Genomic DNA, 27,723 nt, shown 5'->3' with positions numbered 1-27,723 from the left:
ACCTTATGATGATTGATTCTAGAAAAAACTATATACACTTATGGGCAAAAGCATGGATTATAAAATCATATTTTGAAATTTCTTAGAAATGGAGTAGAAATTATTTTTGCAAGGAAACCCAGCTATACCCCCATTATTTGAATGAAGCTTGGCTGAATTTAAAAGGACAGAATAAGATAATTTGAAATGAATATTTAAAGCTATTTGTCTGATTTATTGATTGCTAATTAACTTACTACAGGTATTAATTACTAAGTACCCAATCTATGTTGGTCATATTGACCATATGAAGTAAAGTACAGTTAGGCCACACCAATTTATTTTCTTCTTTAATGGATCCTTCTACCATAATTTTGAAAATCAGTTAAAAAAACACCTTAAAATCAGCTATGCTTAGAAAAAATTAGGCAACCTTCATTCCTAATTTACAAAAAATCATCATCAAAAACTCCAATTATTAATTAAATATATGGTAAAGTAAGTAGGAAAATACAGGTCAATGTCAGTCTTGGTTTTTTTTAAGGTTCTTTTTTTTTCCTTTTCTGCCCTCACAAATTTGGCCTTTTTTATGTTGTCTTTTTTTCCTCCCTTAATAAAACAAGAAAATAAATTGGCTTGGCCTTAGTACTATTGATAAATAGTTAATCTTTAGTATATTAGCTTATACTATAGGTTTAAACCAAAGCTCTAGTCTATATGATTAGATTATTAAGACCTAATAGTGTTTTCATGTCTATGTTTACATCAGATATAAACTCAATGTTAGTTAGACTGGATAGATCAATAAATACTTTCAAACTGGTTTTTACATAGCATTTTGTATATTGCATGGTAGATTGAAAAGTGGTTCACAAATACACAGGCCCAGGAGTAACGTGGTTTCATTAATGTTGATATTCTGGTAAGCAGAAAGATGCACAGAGATCATTCATAGGATTATTTTATTTTATATGTCATAGTATATAAGGTCATTTTCCAATAAAAACAAGATGGATTCAGGAGAAAATTTAATGAAATCTGATGCTGCTCTTATTGGTCTTCTGGGGTAAAATGTTGAGAATACAATGTTGATCGATCTTTAGGGTATATTAAGTTATTGTACATTCATTTGATATTCTTATTATTTATCAATGATATGTCTCTAGAATCTACTATCGGTATGATATCTTTATCAATTTGAACATGTTTATTTATTTGTTGCATCATCCTTGACATGTGAAATAACTTAATTTAGTGATGGACATCTTCACTATGTCAAGCAACTACAAACTTCTTCTTATACTTTGACAGCAATATCAACCTTTTGCAAGTTAATAAATGCAGGGATTTTGTTTGATAATACCGAATACAGCCAATCAAAGTCTGTAAATAATCTGTCTGTCAAGGGCTGTGATTGGCTGTATCTGCTTGCATAAAATCCAATCAAATTGCTGCATTCTGAGTACAAGAAGAACTTCGTAATAGCTGGATATTGTGGTGACGAGTGAAAGATAGACTTGAGGTTTGAACATTAAAGACCCTTTTAAGCCTTCTAAATGAATATTACCAACAGAGTTATATGGGATGTCACCCACACTTAACTTATTACAGTGTGATTTTCATTCTCTGTTGAGAGTACTATATAAACTGAATAATACATGTCATTAACCACAAATCATACATAACAGGAAAGTATAAAAAAAAATAGAGTGGCTTTGTAAAATGTTTTATATAATTTCAGTGATCTCTCAAAATGATGACAATGGATTTTGAGCCGAGTGTAGATCCTGATAATTATTATGCTGCTTTAGTTAATTTTGAAATTGATAAAAAGATTGGTAAAGGCCAGTTTTCAGAAGTATATAGAGCTAAATGTAAAGTAGATCAAGAAATTGTTGCTTTGAAAAAAGTTCAGGTAAATATTTTTATCTTGAAAATGATGTTGAAATATAAATTAGTGTATAATTATGAAGTTAATGATATCACATTAAAGTGGATTATCAATAATTGTCTCCATTCAATCTGCTTTCTCTGCTATTATTTTCTATTAAACAGGGACCTGAAACAATAGCCTGTCATCTGTATCTGTATAATCCTGTCTAAATAATCATATAATCTGAGCTTTCAGTAAATATCAATCTGATTATAATACTGGTCTGTTTTTTCTTTGGGATTGGATTAAATACTACACTCGCCATTCAAGATCTGATATTTCTTTGAATTATATTGAAATGTTCATCCAGAATATTAAGAATTGCTGTAATTCATGCTCATCAATCAAACACACTTATATAATATTAATTACCATGATTATGTATTCTGTGATTCTTTCACAAGATTATAGATGGTAAACAGAGTTCATCATAAAAAACATCTAAATGGGCATTTTAATCAAATTGACCAAATGTTTTTTATTCTGTGTAAGTGTAGTTAGATCCAAAATCCAAATCCAAAAAGGAAGAACTAATTATAACTGGTGATGATTGTAAATATGATCTATTCTAGATATTTGAGATGATGGATGCTAAAGCTAGACAAGATTGTATAAAAGAAATTGATTTATTAAAGGTATAACTATTTCTCTATTGACAATGCTGTTATCCAGTGCAATTAAATGCAGACTTGTTTACACAGTGTTAAATATAACCAAGTTGTCAATAAATAATAGATTTGAATATCTGGCTACTGATTAAAGTGATACTACGTCTTAGAATGAACATAAAATTTAAGTTCTCAAGAATGGTCAATATGAGTATATATTCATCAGTGAACTTACCTGGTGTCATAAAGTTACAACAAAATCCCTGTAAAATTGGAAAATTCATAAAACGAAGTAATTATTGAAAAACGCTTAATCTTAATATTAAGCGTTTTTCAATAGTTAATTGCATATTTATGGATAATTACTAAGTTTTTTGGATCTATCAGATTATATAAGGATCCTGTTATGTTATTTATGACACCAGGTATATCTACTGGCTCTTATTGGCCAAGTTTAAAATTCTTTAATTTTATGTTCATGCTTAGACATAGTATCCCTTTAAGCTCTTTTTTCATTCTGTAGTTTTTGTCAATAAATGAAAATTGTTCAATCAATGTGTTATAAATTCTTTAGGAGATCAATGCCTTGCTATTCTCAGTATTGTGCAATGACTCTGATCTGTTTTGGCCTAGACTAAAGTTAGATATAGTTAGACTGTAGATTGATTTTGTATACATTCATTTCAAATTCCATGTTATTTTTCTTTACTTGCTTTATTAATAATATAATATGGTTTAAATGTAAAAATGTAACTTAAAGAAGTTTGTTTCCTGTTTGTTTCAGCAATTAAACCATGATAATGTAATAAAGTATTTAGCATCATTTATTGAGAACAATGAGTTGAATATTGTTTTAGAATTAGCTGATGCTGGAGATTTATCTAGAATGATCAAAGTAAGTAATTGTAGCTTTAAACAGAAAGAGTAGCTAATTGAGCAATTTATCAATATAAAAATCAAATAAAAAATTTAGTCACTATATCCATTCGGATGGTTATTGAATTAGCATGTGCAATAGTGTGTACAAAATCATAAACAATAGTGTGTACAAAATCATAAACAATAGTGTGTACAAAATCATAAACAATAGTGTGTACAAAATCATAAACAATAGTGTGTACAAAATCATAAACAATAGTGTGTACAAAATCATAAACAATAGTGTGTACAAAATCATAAACAATAGTGTGTACAAAATCATTTTAAATATCATTTAGTTCCATTTAGGATTTAGGTAGATTTTATCCATGTCATAAAAAGCATTTAGCTGTAAATCATTCTATCCAGATTGATCTCAAATTTTCTTTTTGGTCATGGTAGATATATTTCTTTTATTTTCAGCACTTCAAGAAACAAGGTAGATTAATACCAGAGAAAACAGTATGGAAGTATTTTGTACAGATTTGTATGGCTCTTCATCACATGCATTCAAAACGTATCATGCATAGAGGTAAGTAAAATTGAGATGTGATTTAGACAGTTCTAGTAGAGACCATTAGTTGATGTATAATTAAGAAAATTTTGGCAATAGTATTAAGGCAGATATGTTTTATCAACATTGTAATAAACTTTTATTTCCATGGAGTTCCATGGAACACCTGATATCACTCTGCATCACTATTATATAGTCTGCGATGCATTAGTTTTCATTCTCAAAATTCATCATAGCTAATGATATGAATTTGATCTTTCAGATATTAAGCCAGCTAATGTATTTATAACAGCACAAGGTGTAGTTAAACTAGGTGATTTAGGTCTTGGGAGATTCTTTAGTTCTAAAACTACAGCGGCACATTCCTTAGGTAAGAATTAGCTTTACACTTATTTAATTTCTGTTGTGATGTCTTATATTTATGACATTTTGCATTAAAAGTAAAACATTGTTTAAATGGGTGTATAGAGTAATAATACCCTGAAAAAAAATGCCTATAGGTTTTATTGTGGGACTTTGCTGAAAGCAAAGTTTGTTATTGAAATGTCAATTCTTTTTTTTTTTTTTCGATGCTAGCTGCAACATTTCTGAAATATGTTCTATCATGGCGACCTACTTTTTAAATATAAATTGGAACATTTTTCGAAAAAGGAAAATTGCACATTGCAACCTGAGCAAAAACGGGTTTTTTGACCCTGGAAGCCACATTTTTGGGCCGATTTTGCTCGGGTTTTCATTTTTGGAATCTGTGACTAAATTCCAATGTGATATGAGTTAAAAAAATTTCAAATTTCGAAAATTCGTAGCATACATTTTTTGGCCGATTTTCGAAATTTTTAGACCATTTTTCAGTTTTTTCGGATTAACCTGAAATTTTGATAAAAGATGCATGTTACTAATGTAAACCATTTGACGTATTCAAAAATTTTGCGTCACTTCCGGTTAAAGTGGAAAATCGATTTTCACTTCCGGTTGAATAACATCCGGTGTGATTGAAATATTTCAACGAAATTATGTATATCGTTATTAATCGTAATTCTATGGCCGATTTTAAAATAAAATTTAGTCCAAAAAAAATACTTCGGCCGCCATCTTGATTTGATACTTTTTCATAAAATTCAAAATAGGGCTTCGGGGGAGAATGGGATTGGTCAAATTTTTATGTTGGTGTATACTTTAGTCGATGGAGACAAAAATGTTGCGAATGGATTTTTGAATTTGACTTTTGCTTTTTTGCAACTTCCGGTCGAATTTTTTTCAATTTTTGAAGGCTTGTATCTTGTGACCTTGACCTTTGATGACCTGACCTTGGCTATCAGATCATACTTTGAAATTTGACCTCCGACATTTACTTCCGGTTTTATAGCTGTCCGAAAATAGCCAAATTCCCAACTTTGTACTGCCCTGCCCCTACAGGTGACCTAATTAACTTAGAGAGTTCATTTTTGCATATTCTGAATGGGCTTTATGAGCTCTTTCCAACGATATATCACAATGTATTGTAATGCAAAATTTTAAATTTTTAAATTTTGCAATCTTGGAAACCTTTACCCGATTTTTTGAATATATTGACATTAATAAATGCACATTTCATGATCTTTAAAGTTCGGAGGCTTTAGATTTGGACCATAATTAATCATACCCCATGTAAATGTATCCATCAAAAAAAAAATTGACGAGGGCGTGGCACATCTGGGTTAAATTTTCATTTTGTTTACATTTTGTTGTCTGGAAAAAATATATATACAGTACAATTTTTTGGAAAATCCTTTTGCACACACTTACCTCATTACTTTAGCCCAATTATATCAAAATCTCAGATGTTTCGGCTGTATAGTGTAAAGGGAACGGGTTTTAGAATTTCAAAATTTTTAATTTTAGATTTTGACCTTTGTTGACATATATGATTGTATATCTGGTTAACCAATGGATGTAAAGACTTGAAAATTTAGGCATTATTATTATTATTAATTTTGATAAAGTCACAACAAAAACTTTGACGTGAGCGTGGCACATCCGGGTGAAATTTTGTTTTTCTTAATAGAATTTTTAATGTTTTCAAAAAATGACGTTGCATACGGTTACAGCATTGCTTTCTCATTATTTAAGTTGCCTACTGTGGCAACATTTTATTCACATTCCATTTAGCAAATTTGCACGTTTGCAAAGTCCCACTCTGTGCCACATGTGGCTCTAGTATATTTTTGTTGTGAAAAAAGTTATATTTTATAAGTTAGTTTGTCTTTGTTGTATTTTGTTTTGTTCAATGTAAGTAACAGTAAATGATGACTATATTTATTGTTTCAGTTGGTACACCATATTATATGTCACCAGAGAGAATACATGAAAATGGCTATAATTTTAAATCTGATATATGGTCATTAGGTTGTTTATTATATGAGGTAAGGACAATTTCTTTCCTACCTTTAGGACCAACTAAAAAGAAGCCAACCCAGAGAGTTCTGATGTCAGCAATATTCTAATTTGTGACATGAAAAAGGTCATTAGTATAACATTCCCTGAGTTATATTCATGTATCAATTTAATTAGTGATTTTCATCAAGTTATCTTCTTAATGTCCTTTCTTACACTGCTTATTATTATAGATGGCTGCTCTACAGTCTCCATTCTATGGTGATAAAATGAATCTATATTCATTATGTAAGAAAATAGAACAATGTGATTATCCACCATTACCAGCAGATATCTATTCTGAAAATGTAAGTAGACTTCATAGAGGTTTTAATTTGTTCCATTCTTGACAGTCTTGATATTTGGGTTCAAATCTAAAGATCTCTCTTGTGCTATTTTTTTTTTACCATTTTTTTTTTACCATACTGGTTATTGCTAAAGATTGCAAATTTGAATTAACCTAGAGCCAAATTGTGTAGAGAATAAATACAATTTTATTAATAACCATTTCTCGAGACCTTCAATGAATATGATTTTCTAATTAAAATTTTGCATTTGTTTCAGTTACGTGAACTAGTAAGAAAGTGTATTAATCCTAATCCAGATGAAAGACCTAGTATAGAATATGTTTATGGAGAGGCTAAGAAGATGTATCAACATTTTCAATTAGAGAACCCATCCCCTGTACCACCACAATAAATTATTATATTCTAGAAGAGACAGAACACACCATTATTAATATAACACATTCCCTTGCACTACATGTATGGCCATAGTTTTAGATTGTATGGATTGTAATGCTCTTGTTATTATGATTTAAAGCCTGGGTTCCCATCCTTTTGGATTCTCGGTACCCCTTTTCTATATTTAGACATCCCTGGTACCCTCCAACATTAGTAATTGTTATAGATTGTTATACCGAAAATATTTTAAGATACGTTGAAACCTCCCCATGCAGTGGGGAAAGGGGTGTACTAGTATTCGTGGCTGGGAACCAAGTTTCTACATAATTAATTAACCATCATTCAATATTTCATATAAGTAATAATGTGTTATTTTAAATGTCAATTGTTGTCTTTTATTTATAGATTTAAAGTTTAGAAACTTTTGATGTATGTAGGATGAATTGTTTGAGATATCGTGATTAAGTTTCCCAAATATTATTTTGGCTGGTCCAAACTATTTTGAGAATTATTCAAAAATATAAGTGATAAACTGTTATTTCTTTGAGATTTTGAATAAATGATGAAGTTTGATAATGTCCAATTATTATTTATATATATATATACATTCGTTAAATCTCATGATTTTATCAGTAACGGAAACATGCAGATAAAAAAGGTTCTACTGCATAATGTAATAGTGTGATAATATTGTACATTCCATTCTCTGGTCAAATTTCCTTTTTCTGTTTATATCAGGAATTTGGCAGGATATCCATTCCATTTATAACATTTCATGTGTAAGTAACTGTACAAGGAATACAATCCCAGAAATATAACTTGAGATTCTGCTTAAAGTATGCTTTAAGGAAAGAAGATTGGTTTGTATTGTCATAACAAATGTCTTTAAAGTATGATCATTGTCAACTTGGTCAAGAAATGAATTCCTTGCTGTCAATTGATATTCAAAGTGTAATTCAGTTTATTTATTTAAAGCAATGATGAGGATTGGCTACAATCATCGAACTTTAGAGTACCACATATCTCTATGGTCTGGGCTGTCACAGTATGTATCCTTTTTGAAGATTCCACATAGCGAAGTGATATTTATGTAGCATTTTCATTATAGACTCTTGTTTGTCACCTTTGTTTACTGCTGTAGGTAGTTATAATTGGTCTTCACTCTGTGTTCTGTATTTCATAATGAATAAGAGCTTTTCTTCAACATTTTGATATTCAGGGTGCAACCAAGTTTATCTATATATGTATGCTTATTTATTAATTATATATGTTTAATTGTGTAATTTAGAATGAATTTTATAGATGTATTTTATTGATCCGTCCCTCTCATTTTGATATTTGTTTCTTATATTTTTTTATGAATTTTTGAATCATATAAATATAATAGAAGTCTAATTCTTTATAGTTAAAAGCCTGTTTCTATGTTTCCACTACTGAATCTTTGTGCTCTACAGGAATCCTTGAATTTTTCCTCAAACCAAACTGTAATATAAGGCAAAGTCATATGTATCAAATATATTGATGTTTAGTTCTAGAAGCTTTTCACCTTTACCTATTAAATAATGTCAATTCATAGTTTTTATTGCCTATTTAAAACTATTGATAGGCTTTTTTAAAAGTATCTTTGAGTACTGTTAATGCACTATATTCTGAAACAGCTTGTAACCCTGAGTTTTGTACTGTGCGATCAGACAACTGACATATTTCAGTCTGAACCCCTACTGAAGTAGTATTTGTTTGCCTGTCTGCAGGATTATTTCGACAAGCTCAGATATAACATTTTGTTATTGTATATGGAAATATATGGATTTTTAAAGCAATCAAATATATTTTCTGGAAATTCTTTAGTTGTGCATGTCTCTATTGGTTTTCTAAAAGATTTTAAGTCTTAATTGAGTGATGTATTATTTTACTATTTCTCCCTTAGTATATTTATATCATTTGATTTCTTATTATTACAGCATTATTTATAAGTTGAAATCTTCTAGATTGTATTGTTAGTAGATGAGTTAAGATGTAAATTTATATTCTGTGATGTTGGATCACAATCAGGACCACTCTTTTAAGAAATAGTTTTTAATTCTTCTTAAGAGATGTTACTAAAAAATCAATTTGAAAGTCTAAATCCTTTTTTTTGAAATTGAAATAATGCCAATATTAAGAAGTAACAGACTGCAGAAAATATATATTTCCCAAGTAAACATACTTCAACAAGAATAATTATTTAATATATGCTAAGAATAATTTGTATTTAGTGGCTTGTATTTTTTGTAATTAGATGTAATATTCTTTTTATTGTTTACCGCATATACACCAGAAAATATTGTTCAGCTATTCTATTCCGTCCAATATGCTGAGGTTGCCAGAATTATTCATAAACAAATAATATGCTGATTTTACTTCAATCACATCGTTTCTTCAAATATTTTAGGATCAGAATTATTGTCGAAAATGTGATATTTCACACAGTAAAGTTCCATATTTATCAAAAGATTTTTTTCTAGAAAGGGGGAGCTTGATGTGATGAAAAAGAGAAAATCTCGAAAATGAAAGTATAAAATATAAGCTAGTAATTGTTGTAGAAGATATTAGAATACCAGTAATAGTATTGTTATTATAAAATAATATATCTAACTCAAACCGTTATATTGTATAGTGTGTGTTTTTATCTAGTTGTTAATTTTACACTGTAAATAAAGTATATTATTGTTGAAGATTGACTTGATTTTTATTGTCAAATAATATCAATGCGAAAATGGACTGTTTCTAAACCTATCTTTAATTCTGATTTATGGTTCGAGCTACTGACAAGGATGAAATGACTATTCATTCAGTAGGACAAATGATATGAAGCATGCAATTTTATAGTAATGCTGGTTTTAGCAATAGGATCCAGACTTGTGCCTCAGATCTTAATTCCACATTTTGAAAATTTTTTGGTAGAGAATTTGGGAACTCGCAGCATGCATATCAGAGTGTAGTGTGAGCTCCTAGCAAATAGAGAGGAGCAAAATCCATTATACAGATTTTCACATTTGAACAACAGATAGGTTAATGCATCTGTCCTGGTAAAATTTCCCTCATTGCATGATGAAGTTCTCTTCAAATTCTTGTCATGTTGAAAGTCTTACTCATAATGAGGTATATTACAGCAAATATTAATTTTTCACCAAAAGCAATGGTACAGTTACAGAAATAATGCAGCAAGCGTAAATTACAAATGAAGTTTTAATTGAAATGGTACAATATAAGATGAGAATTACATAACATAACAAATGGAATTACAGTTAAGTTAATCTGTATCCATAGCTTGTGGTCTCACTTCAGTTTCTAAAACTTCAAGTTCAATCTTCTTGACTTCTGTTTTTAATACAGCTGATGTACCTCGTTTATATGTGTACGATCCTTGTCTACAAAACACAATATTGGTTATATAAAACAATCAGGCAAAAAGGGGAATAAATTTCAATCAAATGAAAGACAAAACAAAATAGGAGCAAAGTATAAGACATTATATACAAAGGGCTCTTTCTGGGCATCAATTTCCCAAATCCGAACCCATCCATAACCATTAAAACAAACAAATAGCAACTCAAAACTTCCTTGGCATTTATTTCAGAAAGTCTACATAGTTAACTGAAATTAACTGTTTTGTATACTTTAGTAAATGTGTATTGGGCTGCAGAAGATTTATCTCTCTTTATGGTAGGGGAGGATGATTAAATCAAAATGATAATGAATTCATACATGTTAGAGTCATTAGATTAAATAACCATCAATGGAATTTATGAGAAAAAATGTATCACTTTACCTTACACCCTTTAGATTGGCTTCTTGATATGTTCGTCTGTAGTCAGTTTTATCTTTTGTAATAATACATAGATCTACATTACTACCTGATCCTAGATCATTAAATATACCAGCTCTTATAGCTTCTTGTACTAATTTCATAGCATCTTCTTGCTAAAAATATAAGACACATATTGCTTGGTTGAACCTGAGAAGTGAGATAATCATTTCATTTTAATCTTTAATAATGGTTCTGAAATCCTATCTATTTAAGTATGACTCTGAGTAACAACAACACGTTTTCTACGTTCTGTTTTAATAGTTCGAAATATGAAAATTGTATATTTTCTATTCCTTAAATGACATTTAGAAGTAGACGAAATATTAGAAAATAAGCACTATTATGAATATTCTTTTTCCTTTAGTTTAGCAACGTTTCAATTCACATTGAAATTATTGTATACATTAATATCCCTAATAAATACATTATTTTAGATATTCATATTATACTGGAGTGCAAACTTAAATAATTGAACTTACTTCCATGTCAGGTTTAAATCTATCTTCAAATACAGCCATTGCAGCTAAAGATCCAGAACCTAAAAATATTACAGGTAATGATAATGTATTCTATTCGGGGTGACAATAAGAAATGATAAAAATAGAAGTTAAAATTTCAGAAGGCAACATCAAAAGTGTGCAAAAATAACAGTGAAATATGAAATGGCATGGTCACAATAAATTCAAATTAATTTCAATAAACCTAAATGCTAAAAACATACCCATAGTAACATAAGGCAATTTATCTGTAGAACCATGAGGCCAAACACTATATAAATGTGGCCCAGTCGAGTCTACACCACCTAGTACTAAAGCAGCGCTAATATAACCATGATATCTGAATAACAAAGACAAAAATAATATATATACATGTATTAAACTCCATTGTTAAAATATTGTCCAATAGGATTTTTCAATTCACCCACTGGTGTTCTCAACATGTATTATTCAAAATTTTTAAGAACAAACTCCAAAATGCACAAAAATGAAAGGGATTCATAATGGCATATTCATTCTACATGTCAAGAGATCTAACCTGTATAACATTTGTTTTAATAGTCTATTAGCTGTACAAACTCTTGGTTTTCTACCAGTTTCCAATCGATGTAGTTCTAATTTACTAGATATCATCTGCGTAGTCATTTCCGTATCAGCTGCTGTACCTGCACCACAACAGCTATCAAAAATAAAAACAGTGTAAATAATCAGGAAAAAAAAACAATGTATAATGACACATGACAGATACCTTGTAGTTGGTACATAGTATGTGAAATTTCTTAAATGTTTTTTTAACTCTTGAATCAACTTTAAAAGATTCACAATATATTGTAAACAGCAAAGAGAAAATTTAACAACATTTTTTTATATTTGACAAAGAGCTACTTTTTCTTAAAACAATACTGCAATTTGAACACAGTTAATGTATTAAATGAAGCTTACTAAATGTTTGAAGAAATGTAGTGAATCTTTTCACAATTTTTATCTGCTACAACTGTGTCTTCTGTAGCCCTTGTATCTGCACCCAATATAACTCCATCCTGAACGAATAATAAAATATCATCAAGAATCAAGGTAAATGAAAAACACAACTGACACGATTTACATTGAAATCCTTTCCTTATGCTGACAACCAGACAAATGCAAGACATCCACACTAAGAGATCATTCCAATATTTGGACTACTCACACAAAATTTCAATAGCCTTTTGATTTTGTTTCCTTCAGTACGATGTTCTGACAGTAAGATGTTCTGACATCTTTAGATCAAGATGAATAATAGTCAAATACACAGTATTATTTGACTATAAAGTTCAATCACTTCAAATCTAGTCCAAATGCAATGTCGGGAGAGCATTTCATCCCCACTCTGCACATGGATACATACAGACTACCTTTAGAGCTGCACCGTTTTTACTTTAGGGTCCTTGTTTGGGTTATTGTTACAGTTTGGAACAGTTCCTTACCGTAAAAAACAAAAAGATATGTGTGTGGATGATAAATATGCTCATGCCACAGCTAAAAAACAAAATAAAAAACTAACCTTAAATATTACACCAGCGATGGTTGTACCAGTCTTATAAGCCTTTGGAGCTGTGAAGCCTTGATTTTCCAATATCAAATTCCTGAAACATGATCAAAAACGTCGAGTCATATGAAAATCGTCCAATCACATGGCGTTTAAGAGCAGAAATTAACTTTGTAATTAATACATAATGGTCACGCATTGAAATTATATGTTTCTCAAACAGTATTGGTTAATGCCAATGAAATGTATCCTTACCTTTTACAGTTTTCAAAAGAAAATCCACTGCGGGGTAATTCTACAGCAATTGTTGACGCCATGTTAGTTCATCAGCTTCCGGTGATATTGCTATGTGCACTGTATTTTCGTACGTTTATTAGGCGGCTTTTATAATGGCTATCCACACAATTTTTTGTTGTAATAATGGTTAGGTTTGACTATATAACTCTATCGACTGCCCCTTCTTTTCTGTTGATGGTCGTGTGCAAGAAGATCATATGCATGTATCATTATCTGACCGGGCTGAACTTATCAAAAACATTCCACTAGCATAGTACAGATTCTGGTCGAACCCGATATGAAATCTGAATCTGAATTATTTCTAACTTAAATGTTGTTAAAATTTTATGACAAATACACATAATTCTTTCAATTTCGCAAACACCGATATATGTCTAACTCTCTTAGTCTTTGTACTGAAAATTACCAAAGTTAAACAGCAAATTAAAAGGCTTAGCCGTCATAGGAACTTTTTGAAATTCATACCATACTATCTCACACTAACTTGTCATTTTTCGAAATATCAAATCACCAAATTGCTGTCTCCCTTACTTTTTGTACGGAGGCCTATTGAAGACATACACTAATCGACATATATATGGCCTATATGAGTATATTACTCAGAGTTTACGGGCAATTTGCGAGGCTTAGCCGTCAAAGAAACTTTCTGAAATTCATACCACACTATCTCACACTAGTCCTCATTCGAAATATCAAATCACCAAGTTGCTGTCTCCCCTAATTTTTGTACGGAGGCCCATTAAAGACATACACCAATCGACATATAACTAACCTATATGAGAATATTACTCAAAGTTTACAGTCAATTTGCGAGGCTTAGTCGACATAGAAACCTTTTGAAATTCATACCATACTATCTCACCTTATTCGAAATATCAAATCACCAAGTTGTTGTCTCCCTTGCTTTTTGTACGGAGGCACATTAAAGACATGCACCAATCGACATATATGGCCTATGAAGAATAATACTCAGAGTTTATGGGCAATTTGCGAGTCTTAGCCGACATAGGAACTTATTGCAATTCATACCATTCTATCTCACACTAGTCCTCATTCGAAATATCGAATCACAAAGTTGCTGTCTCCCTTACTTTTTGTACGGAGGCCCATTAAAGACATACACTATATAACGACATATAAATGACCTATATCAGAATATTTCTCAGAGTTTACGGACAATTTGCGAGGCTTAGCCGTCATAGAAACCTATTGAAATTTATACTATGTCCGAATTGGGTCAGAAAGGCATAAAACGAAACTCAATTCTGGCAAAGGCCGTGCACAAATTTGGGAATGACGACGAATGAATAATTCGAAACAATTTTGTATTTCGTGTATGGTCATTTTACTAATTTTGATAATCAAATGATATGATTTAATTAACTAGTTTATTATCACCATCAATAGGGGGAAATTGATGACAGGGGGAAATCTATATAACTTCTAATATTGCTCTCAATTCCATGGGCATGATGGGTTATTTGTCAGTAACCACTAATATATAAATCACATCAACTGATTTTGCAGTGTTATCATGTACCATTCCACTAACATAACTTTACACTAATAAACATATATTATAAATGTGTTGTACCACTCGTCTCGTCCGTAGAGTAAAATTCCGTGCAAACTACACCCCCCCCCCCCTTCCAACCCCCAAATAGGTCATGGGCCCGTACGCCTATGTTGAAATTGGTATAGCTCTTTCACTTTTCGCAATTTTCAATTTTCGTACGATTTTGTATGTAGGCAGGCCTAAATGATCTAACTATGAGGATCTCGTTTCACCAACCGTATACCTAATATGGCCATATTTGATCCACTATCTTTAAATTTACTGTGGTTTAATCTTTTCTATTGCAATCATATTTATTTTGTATCTTTTGCACTTTTTCGTCCCAGAATTTATTGCCACATTTATGTAGTCACAAAGTCAAAGCTTTTCAGTAAATTTTCTAATTATCTTCTTTGAGGGTAGCCTGATTTAGGCCTAAAACTTGAATAATGGTGAATTTTATTGTAACAGTAACGCTATATCCCTTTAAATTTCGGGGTAATATTTGGCGCGAATCTAGCAATCATATTATTTGTTCTATCTTGAATTAAAGACCCCTTTCCGTGTAATTTACTTCACAGACATGTAAATTTGGCAATTTTTTCCCTCTGTAACTTAACGAAATATACTTTATTCGTTGATCCAAAGATTTTTGAACAGGTTTTAGACTTTACAAAGGATTTTTAAGTTCAGTGCCACTGTTCAAAATTCTTTCAACCAGCCACTCTGAAATATTGGTGGATCTTTTCCTTTAATAATTTATCAGCTTTCACCAAATTGACGAGAAAGTGACAGTTTAAAACCAACAGAAACTCAAAACAATTTTTTGGCGGGAAGAGTTGACACGTAGAGCACGTGGATGCAGAATTGTGGCTGCTGATTGGCTGAAATTCAAATTGTCAGTCAAAATGTGGGAGGAGTTTAACGTAAAATCATCGTTTGCATATCCAAAGGTGCGCATCTCTTAGCGGGACTTCGGTCTTATCAGTCGTGACTTATGACTTATGATAAATTCTGTATTGGATTCTGGATGGTTTTGAATTATTTCCATATATTCAGTGCTAAATCTTTGACTAATATTCGTGGATACTATCTGTATTATTCTGGATGGTTTTGGATTATTTTGTGATTTTTCTATAAAATAATGGATTCAACGATGACACTTTTGGAAGGAGTGACAAATATTGGACAATTATTCACAAGAAGGTAAGCCATTTTCTTCATTCAAATTTTGATTGGGAACTTGTAAGGAATATAAACTGGTTTTCAAGAAATAGGGACACCGATAGCATCGATTTGTACCATTCCAATTTTCAGTCAGATCTCTGTTATATTTTTTCCGATTCCACTAAAACTAGACTATTGCCGAATCTGCTAATAATATCTAAATTCTTTGTGAAGTTGGCGTTATCAAACGCACAGTTTTACTTCAGTGGAATTGCCCCCAAAAAAAACGAAGTTAACCTGAAGCATGCATACCTTGAATAGCTCATTTCATTTAGTTCTATCAAACGTTTTGTTAAAGAGATTGTTAAGAGTTTTTCTAAATCTTTTATGTGTATAAGGGAGGGACACTGATAGCATCAAATTGCAACATTCCAATTTTCATTCAGACGTATAGCCTATATGACTCCTGCAATCCCACTAAAACTCTGTTTTTGATGACGTCACCATAGCGAAGACCCTATATATTACATATCAGTATTATGTTACGTAAGTCCCTTTGATTGGATGCTATTAATGTGCCCGATACACATATAAATCACTTAACAACCTCTTTAAATTATTTATGAAAAATGATAATCGTGAACGCCATGCATTGTTCAATGGAGGGAAATTTTTCAGGTGAGAGCTTAAGTGTACTCTTGGTACTTGATTGGGGTATAATACTCGAGGTTTAAATATTATCGGTTAGTTTGGACTTCTCGATCCAGATTCTTACGCGCGTGACCTTGAAAATTTAGACTCGATATCACGAGAATAAATATGACAAATATAAGTTATTTCATGACTTCAGAAATAACCTGGAAGATATCAGGAGTATCATTATGGCCAAATTCTGTTTGTATTTATGTTTTTGCTCTGGTATTTAAATTACAATTCAAGAATCATTTAGTTTAATGATGCACTTCAGAACCTTTACATACCGTACTTCATACGTTAAAAAGTTCTATACAAAATTTTAAACTGCTGTGCAATTTAGGCCCATAGAGCAAAAGACTTAAGCAAATAAAAAAAAAAGTAATTTGTACCCTTCAGAGATGAGGGTAGTCTGGTTAAGGATTAGGAGGTGGAGGTATTAAAGACAGGGTGGCCTGTATTTGTTGTTTTAGAATATGGTATTAAGGTAGTGGTGAGGATAGACAGGTTTACAATTAGGGGTATTAACGTATGGTGTCCTATAATTGTTAGTTAATAAGAAATTAAGGTAGAGATGAGGGTAGACAGGTTTAGAATTAGGGGTGGGGGTATTAAAGGGATGGTGTCCTTTGGTTGTTAGTTTAGTGACATTAAGATAGGGATGAGGGTAGACAGGTTTCGAATTAGGAGATGGGGATGGTTATTAGGTCATATCTATGCAAGCTTTTGTCTTGTGGTTTATGAGAAAAGTGTGACAGCCCTTTAATACTTAGAGTAAAATTTTACTTTTTGAAACAATTCACAACACAATGTTGTTTGTATTCTAAAAATTATTATTCTTTTACAGTGACAGCAGTTCAGAGAAGTTACTAGTATGAAAAGTTTTAAATCGCTTTTGACAAATCGATCTTTTTTTTTATTTATGGTGAGTTTTTTTATAATTAACTTTCTGGTTTTTCTGAAAACTACTTGATTTATTTATCAGGTATTCCAACTGTTAGGCCTAGGTTTAAGCAAGGGGGAATCTTGTGATTTTTTGTGAGGAAACTTTCTGTTACTGAAGGGATGTAGTCTCTATATTGTTATATTTCAGAGTCTGGTGCAAGTGAAAAAAAAACTTTTGACATGATTCAAATGCAGATGTTAATGTTAAGTTGTTTTTTTGCAGGTGAATCCACTAACCCTGATTTAACAAACTTCATCTATATTTGGTGATTGTGTTTAGAATGAATGACCATACAGAGTTGTCATACTTTATGATAACCAATCCAAAGTACTTTTAAAAATGGTAAGACACTTCATCTACTAGTCCATTTAAAACAATAGATACCCTGCAATTCCTGACATATAGCAAGGAAATCTTAGATGGTACACAATATTTGATACATACAATACCTACTGTGTATTAGTGGGTTGAATACTAAATGGCCCAGAACAGGACATGAATAACAAATTTGTCAGATCATGTATGCTAAGTGGAGTCACTTGCATAAAATGATAGGAAACATCTCTGTTTTTGCTATTTAATTTGAATAAATGATTTATTACAGGTATGAAATCTTATCATCAGTTAGAAACTTGTTGGTCTATAGATATCAAGTTATGTTCCAGCGAGCTGTTAAATGGTGAGTCTTCTTTATCAGTCAACAAACTACCTTGCCCTCCAAGATTGATAATTGACCCTTTCTATATTGGTGCCACCTTAAGGAATGTCCCTTGTGCTTGCTTATTGAGGAAATTAACAATGAGAAAGCTAATGCTTCAATCGTAAAAAAAAAATGCCCACATTGTACACTGCATACTGTCTTCGTTAATCTAATCAGGTACAGAAAAGCACGACTTAAAACCCCATTTCTAATTATATCTATATACATACTGAAAGGGATGCAGTTCTATAATTGTTTGTTAGCGAAATATCCCTTTATTTTCTTTTTTAATTTAGTAAATTTTACATTCATTTTCTATTTCAGATATTGAATGTTGTCAGTTTTATATTGAAATACAACATGTGTTTCAATATCTTGATAATTGGTGAGTTTCTCTTAATTAAGCTGATATTTTTGTAAAATATTCCATTTGGAACAGACTCACTGACAGTAACACCAATATTTTTACTTGTAAACACTAATTTTGTAGAGCTGAGCTCTTTATTCTGAATAGTGATAGGAATAGTTGACATTGATCTCTATCAGCTGGTTTAACAAATATTTAGACAACTTAATCTTAAAATATTTAAAATTTCACTACTCTTGTCTGACTCTTCTTGAGTCTCAAGAGTCATTTGTATGTATGATATTGCCTCAAAATCACTCATTTTCACTTATTATTGTAGGTAGATCAATTCATGGCCTAGTTAGAGCAACCAGAAAACACCGGCAGAGCTTTAAAAGTTATGTAAGTTATATGTTATTCTCGTGCATCATCCCATGTAGCAGGTAATGTAGCAGGAGATTTGGTGTGATCATTTATATTGATGAGGTTTCGGTTAAGTTAGAATTTGACGATTTTTCAATGAACCGTTTTGACCTAGGAAACACTTGTCAAAATTTGTTTGTGAACACAATAGAGACTACGGTTTTAATCTGATTTGAATGAAATGTGATCATGTATATTGATAAGATCTTGGACAAGTTGAAATAGGACGATCTTTAGATGATTGGTTTTTGTGTTATTAAACTTGACTTAGGAAAAATGCATCAAATTCGTTTGTGAACGTAATATAGACTACAGTTTTTGTATGATTTGAATGAAATTTGGTGTGATCAGGTATATTGATGAGATCTTGGACAAGTTGGAATTTGATGATATTTCGATGATTGTTTTTGAGTTATTGCCGTCGACTTGGTAAAAATGTATCAAAATTTGTTGGCTTGTAAACAAGATAGAGGTAACAGTTTATGTCAGAATTTTATCTGTTCGTTTAAATCAACAATATCCATGACAAGTTAGATTTTGGAAGGATTTGACACAGATTGGCAATCACCCTTGATATAATGAAAATTTGGACATATCTTGCCAGAAATATCCATATTTTGACACACAAGCCAAGATTGTTGTTGTCAAAAGCAATGTTTGCTGGCTTGCTGTCTAGCACATTTGTCATACTGAATTGCATCTGTTGGATGTTGAACCTTTTGCTGGGTATAAACCACATCTGTAGGAATGCCGCTTTTGAAGATCATATCCAAATTTGTCACAGAGAGCCACCCCATATGCTGCATCTGTAGAAATGCCATATTTTGCTAATCATAGGCACATTTGTCGCACAGCTACATTCAATAGGGTACCATGTTTGTTGTACATAAGTGGAAATAGAAGGACAGGGCCACTCTTTCTGAGAGTATGACACATTTTTCGACACAGCCATGCTTGATTGGCTTTATTGATTTCACCCATGTCCGTCCGTCCATCGGTCCGTCCGTCCACAATTGCTCATAAATACTCTACAAGACACAATTCTTGACGGATTTTGACAAAACTTGGTATGATTGTTCGTAATCACCCAAGGATGAACCCTATTGAAAATCAGAAGAATCGAAAAATATTTAGTATAAGTTATTGCCCTTGTGCTTAAAAACGCGTTCAATTTTTAGCTCGTAAACACTCTAGAAGAAACAATTCTTGATGGATTTTAACAAAACTTGGCATGAGTGTTCATAATCACCCAAGGATGAACCCTATTTAAAATCAGAAGAATCGAAAAATATTTAGTATTTATTAGTAAGTTATTGCTCTTGTTCTTGAAAACGCGTTCAATTTTCGGCTCGTAATCACACTAGAAGGCACAATTGTTGAGAGATTTTGATGAAACTTGATGTGAATGTTCGTTATCACCCAAGGATGAACCCTATTAAAAATCAGAAGAATTGAAAAATATTTAGTATGAGTTATTGCCCTTGCTCTTGAAAACACGTTCAAATTTAGCTCTTAAACACTAAGAGGCATGATCCTTACTGTATTTTGACGAATCTTGGTTTCATTATTCAGTCCCGCGCTGAAGATTGAATATTTGCCTTCTAGAGTTTTCACGAGCTAAAAATTGATCAATATTATTCAGTATCGCCCTAAAGAGTTCAAAAGAAGTGTATGACTTAAGATTTAATATTTCATACTGGTGATTGTTACTGTACTGCTAGATATTTTTATTCAAAATCAAAGCTGCCAGTGGGCATATATTACCTTGCCTGGCAAGCTATCTTTCACATAAGTGTTAATTTCAGGAAATCTCCCTTTCACAGTAGGGATAAATTGGGTATTGCCATTTGCTAAATTGGATGGTCGGTCAGTGTGGCACTCTGGAAGTGATCATGCAGTAGGTGAGGGGACCACTTTGCTGCATGATCCTCGAAGGTGGTGTCATGTGTCCTACGGCAAATATTAGAAATGGAATATATCTGACATTATTCATTTTGTCTATACCTTGAGAGGGTTCAAATTTGATGAAAACATGACACGGTTGCTGAATTCGGGACAACATCTGTAGGATATATATGCTGCATCTGTAGAAATGCCATATCTTGCTAATCATAGGCACATTTGTTGCACAGCTACATTCGATGGGGTACCATATTTTTGGACAACTCTCTCTGGGAGTATGACACATTTTTCAACACAGCCATGCCTGATTGGCTTTTGATGGATGGTCACTTTTGTTTTGCATAAACCACAGTTGTTGAATTTTTCACATAAGTGTTAATTTCAGGAAATCTCCCTTTCACAGTAGGGATAAATTGGGATTGCCATTTGCTAAATTGGATGGTCGGTCAGTGTGGCACTCTGGAAGTGATCATGCAGTAGGTGAGGGGACCACTTTGCTGCATGATCCTCGAAGGTGGTGTCATGTGTCCTACGGCAAATATTAGAAATGGAATATATCTGACATTATTCATTTTGTCTATACCGTGAGAGGGTTCAAATTTGATGAAAACATGACACGGTTGCTGAATTCGGGACAACATCTGTAGGATATATATGCTGCATCTGTAGAAATGCCATATCTTGCTAATCATAGGCACATTTGTTGCACAGCTACACCATGTACCATGGGGTACCATGTTTGTTGGACATAATTTGAAATAGACCGACATGGCCACTCTTGCTTGAAGTATGTCACATTGTCTGGCATTTTATGGAGTACCATGTATATCTTTAGAAATGACTCATTATAATTACATTTTTTTGTACTTTATAGGAGAAACAAAGTAATGCCTTTTTGTAAATTGTAAACAAAGTAAAGAAATTTAGGTCCTGTGTATGGTTGTAAGTTTATTTCATCTGTGTTTATCAGGCCACTATCTCTAATTTTCTTTTAACTACTTTTATCAGTTTCATTTTCTTTCAGGATTGATATTGTGATGACATTTGTATCTGAAATTGATGGTCTAATTGAGCTTTTTGCTATTTCAAGTAGCCTACTAGGTATTTTTCAACACGTTCACTTATCTTTTTTGATTGGCCACAATTTGATACAAATGTTTGTCCCAATATGGTCTTTGCACGGTTTCTATAGGTACCAGACAATCAGTGTAATGGTCCAATGGATGAGAGATCGTGGAGCAAAGACCGCTTTGACTATTTTGTGGCAGGTTATTTATACTTCCTGCCCAATTTCGTCATTGTGGTTCATGCTTTATTTACAACGTTGTCAGCAGTTTTTAAAGTAGTAAAATCACAGGCTGAGTTCAAACTGTGTTTTGGGAAGGTTCTGATTATCCTCTTTCAATATGGTTTATGTTTTTGGATGATCTTCACCAGTTCTTTTAAACTGCATTAATTTCAAAAGGCGTGGTTCAACTGGTTAAAAGATTTTAGATTGTAAGCAGAGTCCTATTCTATGCAGGTTGGATACATTCACGACCAATTTGACTGTTTTGTGGTATATTTTTGTAATAATTTTATGCCCAATTTAGTCAAGGTGGTTACTCTATCATTTCTACTAGTTATTTAAAAGCTATAGACAGAGAGAGCAGTGGTGATAAGTTATTTTGGCAAAAGGATTGAAATATTCATCTATTTAGCAGTATCATTTACAAATTTCGAGTGTTTAGAGGTGGGGAGTTGTTGCTATTGCAAAGCTTGTAAAGTTGTAAATTGATAAAATCTTGCCTTAAATGGAAACAGACAAATTATCTGTATGCTATGATTCTGTATAGAACTTTCTTACTTTCTAAAACTTGAGTTGACCAAACGACCAAAGAAAACATGAAACGACAAGGAAACTAGCCAAGCTGAAAAAAATGACCAGGAAACAACCTCAAACTATTTTGTAATGAATTCCAAGCATGCTAATCAGGCCAAATATGTACCGTACTTCATTTTTCAAAATTATACATAGTAGTCATCAAACACAGTTTTAGTGGAATTGCAGGAACAACAGACATCTTTTTGAATGTTAAACCTTTGAAGATAAAATGTTACAATTTGTCTATTACATAGTTTTGCGATAGCATACTGTTGCCCTTGTGTTATGATACATGCCTTAATGTGGCATGATTGCCAAGCAGTGAAATATAATTGAGCACTAGATCACATTCTAAGGAGAGTTAGAGCCACAGACGTCTAAGGCCCATCTACACAGTAAAACAGGTTGTATACAACTTGTAATATATTTCTAATATATTCCTTGTCAGTTTACAAAGTATATAAACTTGCATGAATCACTCCCAATTTGTTTACATAAATTCTCGCCAAAATTGAGAATAACCTTTTAAGATTTAAACTTGTACTCCCATTCGTCAGATATAAATGTTGGATACAGCTTGCTGTACAGAATAGAACATGTGAAATATACTACTCCTGGAAGCTGTATTAATACAGCCCTGTCTACACAGCAGTTTTTGCTTTATTAACCATGGTTGATACAACTTTCTTTTCTTATTGGTACAGACAACACTGACACAAGGGTCACACTTGTCTATATAGCCCCATTTAAATTACTACCGGGCCGGACCCCTTTCGCATGTGCCAGGCTCGACCCACTTGATACATGCCGTTTACACTTGAGGCGTCGAAGTGGGCCGAGCCCGTTGGAGAACGAACTCTCCAGTCACTGGAGGTACATTCATTGTAACAAAATGGCGCCGCCCATAGTCCAAATGCTTTTCTTGCAAAGTAGAATTTATCTGTTTAAAGATTTTGTGATTGTGTCTTGCACCTTCTAATTGAGCTTGCCCCAAACAGCAATTAACTCCTCGGTTTCTTCTCTGGACCACATTGAACCGCGTTGTGTTGACATTATCATAAGATTGTGGGAAAAAAACTTGTTGTTGTCGGAACTTTTTGCCAGGCCAGGCTCGAACCGGGCTGAGCCCAGATGAATACTGACAATAAATTTTCCGAATACATCAGTCTCAGATGTAGAAGATTATATAAAACTGTGTAAGTATTTATTACTGTAGTAGGCCTACTGATATCAGACTCTGGAGACTGAGCCTAATTTCACAACCTTAAACAGATAGATTTTATTATTATTTTAAGGTAAAATGGTTCCACTACTGTTCCTTCTGACTTGTATCCAGTATTATTATTTGATTATTATGTTTGTATCATGATTCTGTTCATTCTAGTCAAGTAGAATAGACTTCACAATTATTTATGTTTAAGTTAAAACAAAATGTATGAACTGGCAATTAACAAAACGTGTGTTGCTCCAAAGAGTACTCATGTGAGTTACAAAATGCCTACAGTAATTGACAGTGTTTTGCTTACCTGATTAACATGATTGGGGACTGGGGTATTAAGCAATCAATCACTTCGGTAGATTGGTTCACCTCGCATAAATAGGTCCCGCCTCTTGGCTTGTCTTGTGTGCAAACATATAAATAAAGAACAAAGCAGGTGTGTCTAGTTTACACTCATGCAAGTTTGTGATTTGTTTCCTCAATAAACTACTCTAAGATGTATTATATATGTTTATGTATAAACTGAATTAATTTTATAGGTGCTGAGATCCATAATGTCCCGACGAAAGGATCAAAATCAACAAAAGAAGGAGAAAGTTAATACTTATCTGGACATGTTACTGGAGTTGAAGAGAACGGGGAAAAGTGGAAAGAGCTTACTGCAATTGTCCAGCAGGTCTACGAGGGTATTGGAAACATTGCATGGCCTTGTTGCACTTTATTGTTAGGCAAATAGAGCCGGGATGCAACAAAGCATGTACCATCCCAAGCAAACCACATATTCAAGGTAAAAGGGTTTAACAAGCTGACTTTGTAAGAAATCTTGTTGTGAAAAAGGTTACAGGTAGATTTGATTCTACTCAAGAAGATTTTCAAACTTGTGGAAAAAAGTCTCGATTGACATTTGAACCCAGAGCATTCTGCTACCGCAAGGAAAAAACATTATCAGATTTTGACTGAAATAGGCATCACTGCATCAGTAGCACATGAGTGTTACAGAAAAATAAATGAAAGTGGGGCAGAGAAAGGGAATTACCAGCAATTACAGAATATGAAAAAAATATTAAGAATAAACACCAAAATTTAAAGGTTCAAAGCACAGGGTTTCATATTTGCATGGAAAATCCTTGGGGTTAGCAGCCACACCAGACAGTATGATTAATTGTGATTGTTGTGGATTGGGTTGTTTGGAGGTTAAAAATCCAGAAAAATTTAAAAATGACACTATTAAACAAATTGCAGCCTCAGATCAGTCTTATTTGAAATATTCAAATAATGGACATGTCAGTCTCGACAAGAATCATCAGTATTATGCTCAAGTACAAATCCAGATACATGCTACACATACTCAATATGCTGATTTTGTGGTAAAAACAATTGCAATAGATGACAATATTTTTATTCAAAGAATTGCCTATGATGACAGGTTTGCCACAAACGTTGTAAATAAATGCAAAGTCTTTTTTCTCACCATACTATTTAACACTAGTCCTCATTCTAAATATCAAATCACCAAGTTGCTGTCTCCCATACTTTTTGTACGGAGGCCCATTAAAGACATACACAAATCGATTTATGTATGGCCTATGTAGAATAATACTCAGAGTTTACTGACAATTTACGAGTCTTAGCCATCATAGGAACTTATTGCAGTTCATATCATACTATCTCACGCTAGTCCTCATTCGAAATATCGAAGCGCCAAGTTGCTGTCTCCCTTATTTTTTGTACGGAAGACCATTAAAGACATACACCAATCGACATATATATAACCTATATGAGAATATTACCCAGAGTTTACAGACAATTTGCGAGTCTTAGCCATCATAGGAACATTTTGAAATCCATACTATACTATCTCATACTAGTCGAAATATCAAATCACTAAGTTGCTGTCACCCTCACTTTTTGTACGGAGGCCCATTAAAGACATACACAAATCGATTTATATATGGCCTATGTAGAATAATACCCAAAGTTTTCGGACAATTTGCGAGGTTTAGCCGTCATAAAAACTTTTTGAAATTCATGCCATACTATCTCACACTAGTCCTCATTCGAAATATCAAATGTTGAACTTGGTAAGTTTCAGCTTCCATAAAAAAAAAAATTATGTCTTATATGGGCCACACTACAAAGACTAAGAGAGTTAGACATATAGGTGTTTGCAAAATTGAAAGAATTCTTATGTGTATTTGTCATGAAAATTTTTAAGTTATTTTAATTTAACAATATTCAAGTTAGAAATAATTCAGATTTCATATCCGGTCGATTTGCCGTGAACGTGTATGCTGAGACGATTCGACCCGCATCTGTATGCTAGTTGAATGTGTAGAAAGTTCAGCCTGGTCATTATCTGCATGCCTGCACTGCTTACTTTGAACACCGTTCTTTTAAAATAAAATAAGTAAATAGCATGCAAGATAAAGAATAAAGGAAATAGCATATAAAAATACCGGGTATCCTATAACATAACAATATTAGTCACAGTTCAGTTTTTAGTTCAAACGACATCAGTTCAGAGAAAATTGAATGGCAGGTGTTTAGGTGTTACAATATTTAAGTAGTTCTAATCAAGTTTCTAGACAGATTCTGGTTATTATTACTTCTCTTCATTCCAGACTAATATAGATGAAACATAATGTATATGAACATTTAACAGATGACCTTCAACATATACCATTTATGTAATTCAATAAAGCAATGCCCATAGGAGCTTTGAATCATCAACTCTGGAAAATAAAACGGCAAACAGTAAGATGTCTTGTTGAATTCCAAGATTTGTTGTGAGTGTGTGAAATAGATGTATACAACATATCCAATGAGAAGTTCCAATAGTGGCATCCGCAGCGTAGTTGTGAACTTGGATAGTTCATTTATAATATTACTGGGTAGTGAATATTGTTACTGTGCCATCCAATGTAACTAGGTTAATTGTGGTACCCGACTATTTGCATAAATACTGTATAACTGTTAGCACCAGGTTAATCTTGCTGGGCATTAGGTTATATCAGGATAATGTTACTGTGTCACGATGAATACCAGAGAGCCGCGGTGGCTCAGTGAGTTAGACGCCCATTGTCTAACCTGAAGGTCCTGAGTTCAATCCCGGCATAAGGTCGAGATGAGCCGGTTGAGATATCAAGTTAATAGTTAATAGTTATATCAAGGTATTTTTACTGGGCCGCTGATAATACCAAGGTATTGTTACTGGGCCACTGGTACTACCAGGGTATTGTTATTGTGTCAAAGACATCGGGTTAATGTTACTGTCAGAGCAATGGTTATACCAGGTGATTACTACTGAGTCACTGTTGTAGTTCAAGAGTACTGTTACTGTGCCAATAGTTACATCAGGTTATTGTTACTGTGGCACTGATTATACCAGTGTAGGCTATTGTTCCTTGACCACTGGTAGTGCAAGAGTATTGTTACTCGTTATATCAAAGTGTTGCTACTGGACCACTAGTTACATCACAGTTTTGTTTTTGGGCCTCTGGGAATACCTGAATGTTGTTAATGATGAATTTTGTTCATTGATATTTAAGATTTTCTAAAACTTAAATAAAGGCTGATATTCACAGCTTCTGGGTCAGTATATATAAGCTGCGAGCTCTCAACACGTGTTTTGTATGTTCATTGTGATTGTAGATTTCGCTGGGTTCACTTCTTCTTCACTTCTACTCATG

At 32.6% G+C, this 27,723-nt stretch overlaps 3 protein-coding genes across 3 annotated transcripts; 2 read left to right on the top strand and 1 right to left on the bottom strand.

The window, feature by feature from the left end:
- Positions 1-1,741: 1,741 nt before the first annotated feature.
- LOTGIDRAFT_114237 (hypothetical protein) lies at positions 1,742-7,063 on the top strand (the record flags this gene model as incomplete). Its single annotated transcript, XM_009052117.1, has 8 exons — positions 1,742-1,894; positions 2,485-2,547; positions 3,305-3,415; positions 3,862-3,970; positions 4,215-4,322; positions 6,260-6,354; positions 6,559-6,672; positions 6,929-7,063. The coding sequence occupies 8 exons, from the start codon at positions 1,742-1,744 to the stop codon at positions 7,061-7,063; spliced, it is 888 nt and encodes a 295-aa protein (XP_009050365.1).
- Positions 7,064-10,257: 3,194 nt separating this feature from the next.
- Positions 10,258-13,268, bottom strand: LOTGIDRAFT_231140 (hypothetical protein). The gene is made up of 8 exons (XM_009052116.1): positions 13,178-13,268; positions 12,938-13,019; positions 12,337-12,434; positions 11,933-12,073; positions 11,619-11,734; positions 11,377-11,435; positions 10,859-11,010; positions 10,258-10,457 (listed from the first exon to the last, which is right to left on the bottom strand). Exons 1-8 carry the CDS (start codon positions 13,237-13,239, stop codon positions 10,340-10,342), a joined length of 828 nt encoding a protein of 275 aa, XP_009050364.1. The 5' UTR covers positions 13,240-13,268; the 3' UTR covers positions 10,258-10,339.
- A 3,302-nt stretch (positions 13,269-16,570) lies between these two features.
- LOTGIDRAFT_158667 (hypothetical protein) lies at positions 16,571-24,635 on the top strand (the record flags this gene model as incomplete). The annotated part of the gene is made up of 6 exons (XM_009052115.1): positions 16,571-16,619; positions 17,728-17,802; positions 18,185-18,259; positions 18,605-18,665; positions 21,337-21,431; positions 24,574-24,635. 6 exons carry the CDS (start codon positions 16,571-16,573, stop codon positions 24,633-24,635), a joined length of 417 nt encoding a protein of 138 aa, XP_009050363.1.
- Positions 24,636-27,723: the final 3,088 nt, after the last annotated feature.

Source organism: Lottia gigantea (genome assembly GCF_000327385.1).
Source record: "Lottia gigantea unplaced genomic scaffold LOTGIsca_18, whole genome shotgun sequence".
In the NCBI taxonomy this organism is placed as follows: domain Eukaryota; kingdom Metazoa; phylum Mollusca; class Gastropoda; family Lottiidae; genus Lottia; species Lottia gigantea.
The sequence above is the reverse complement of the archived record's forward strand: the minus strand, read 5'-3'. Positions and strand labels throughout refer to the sequence as shown.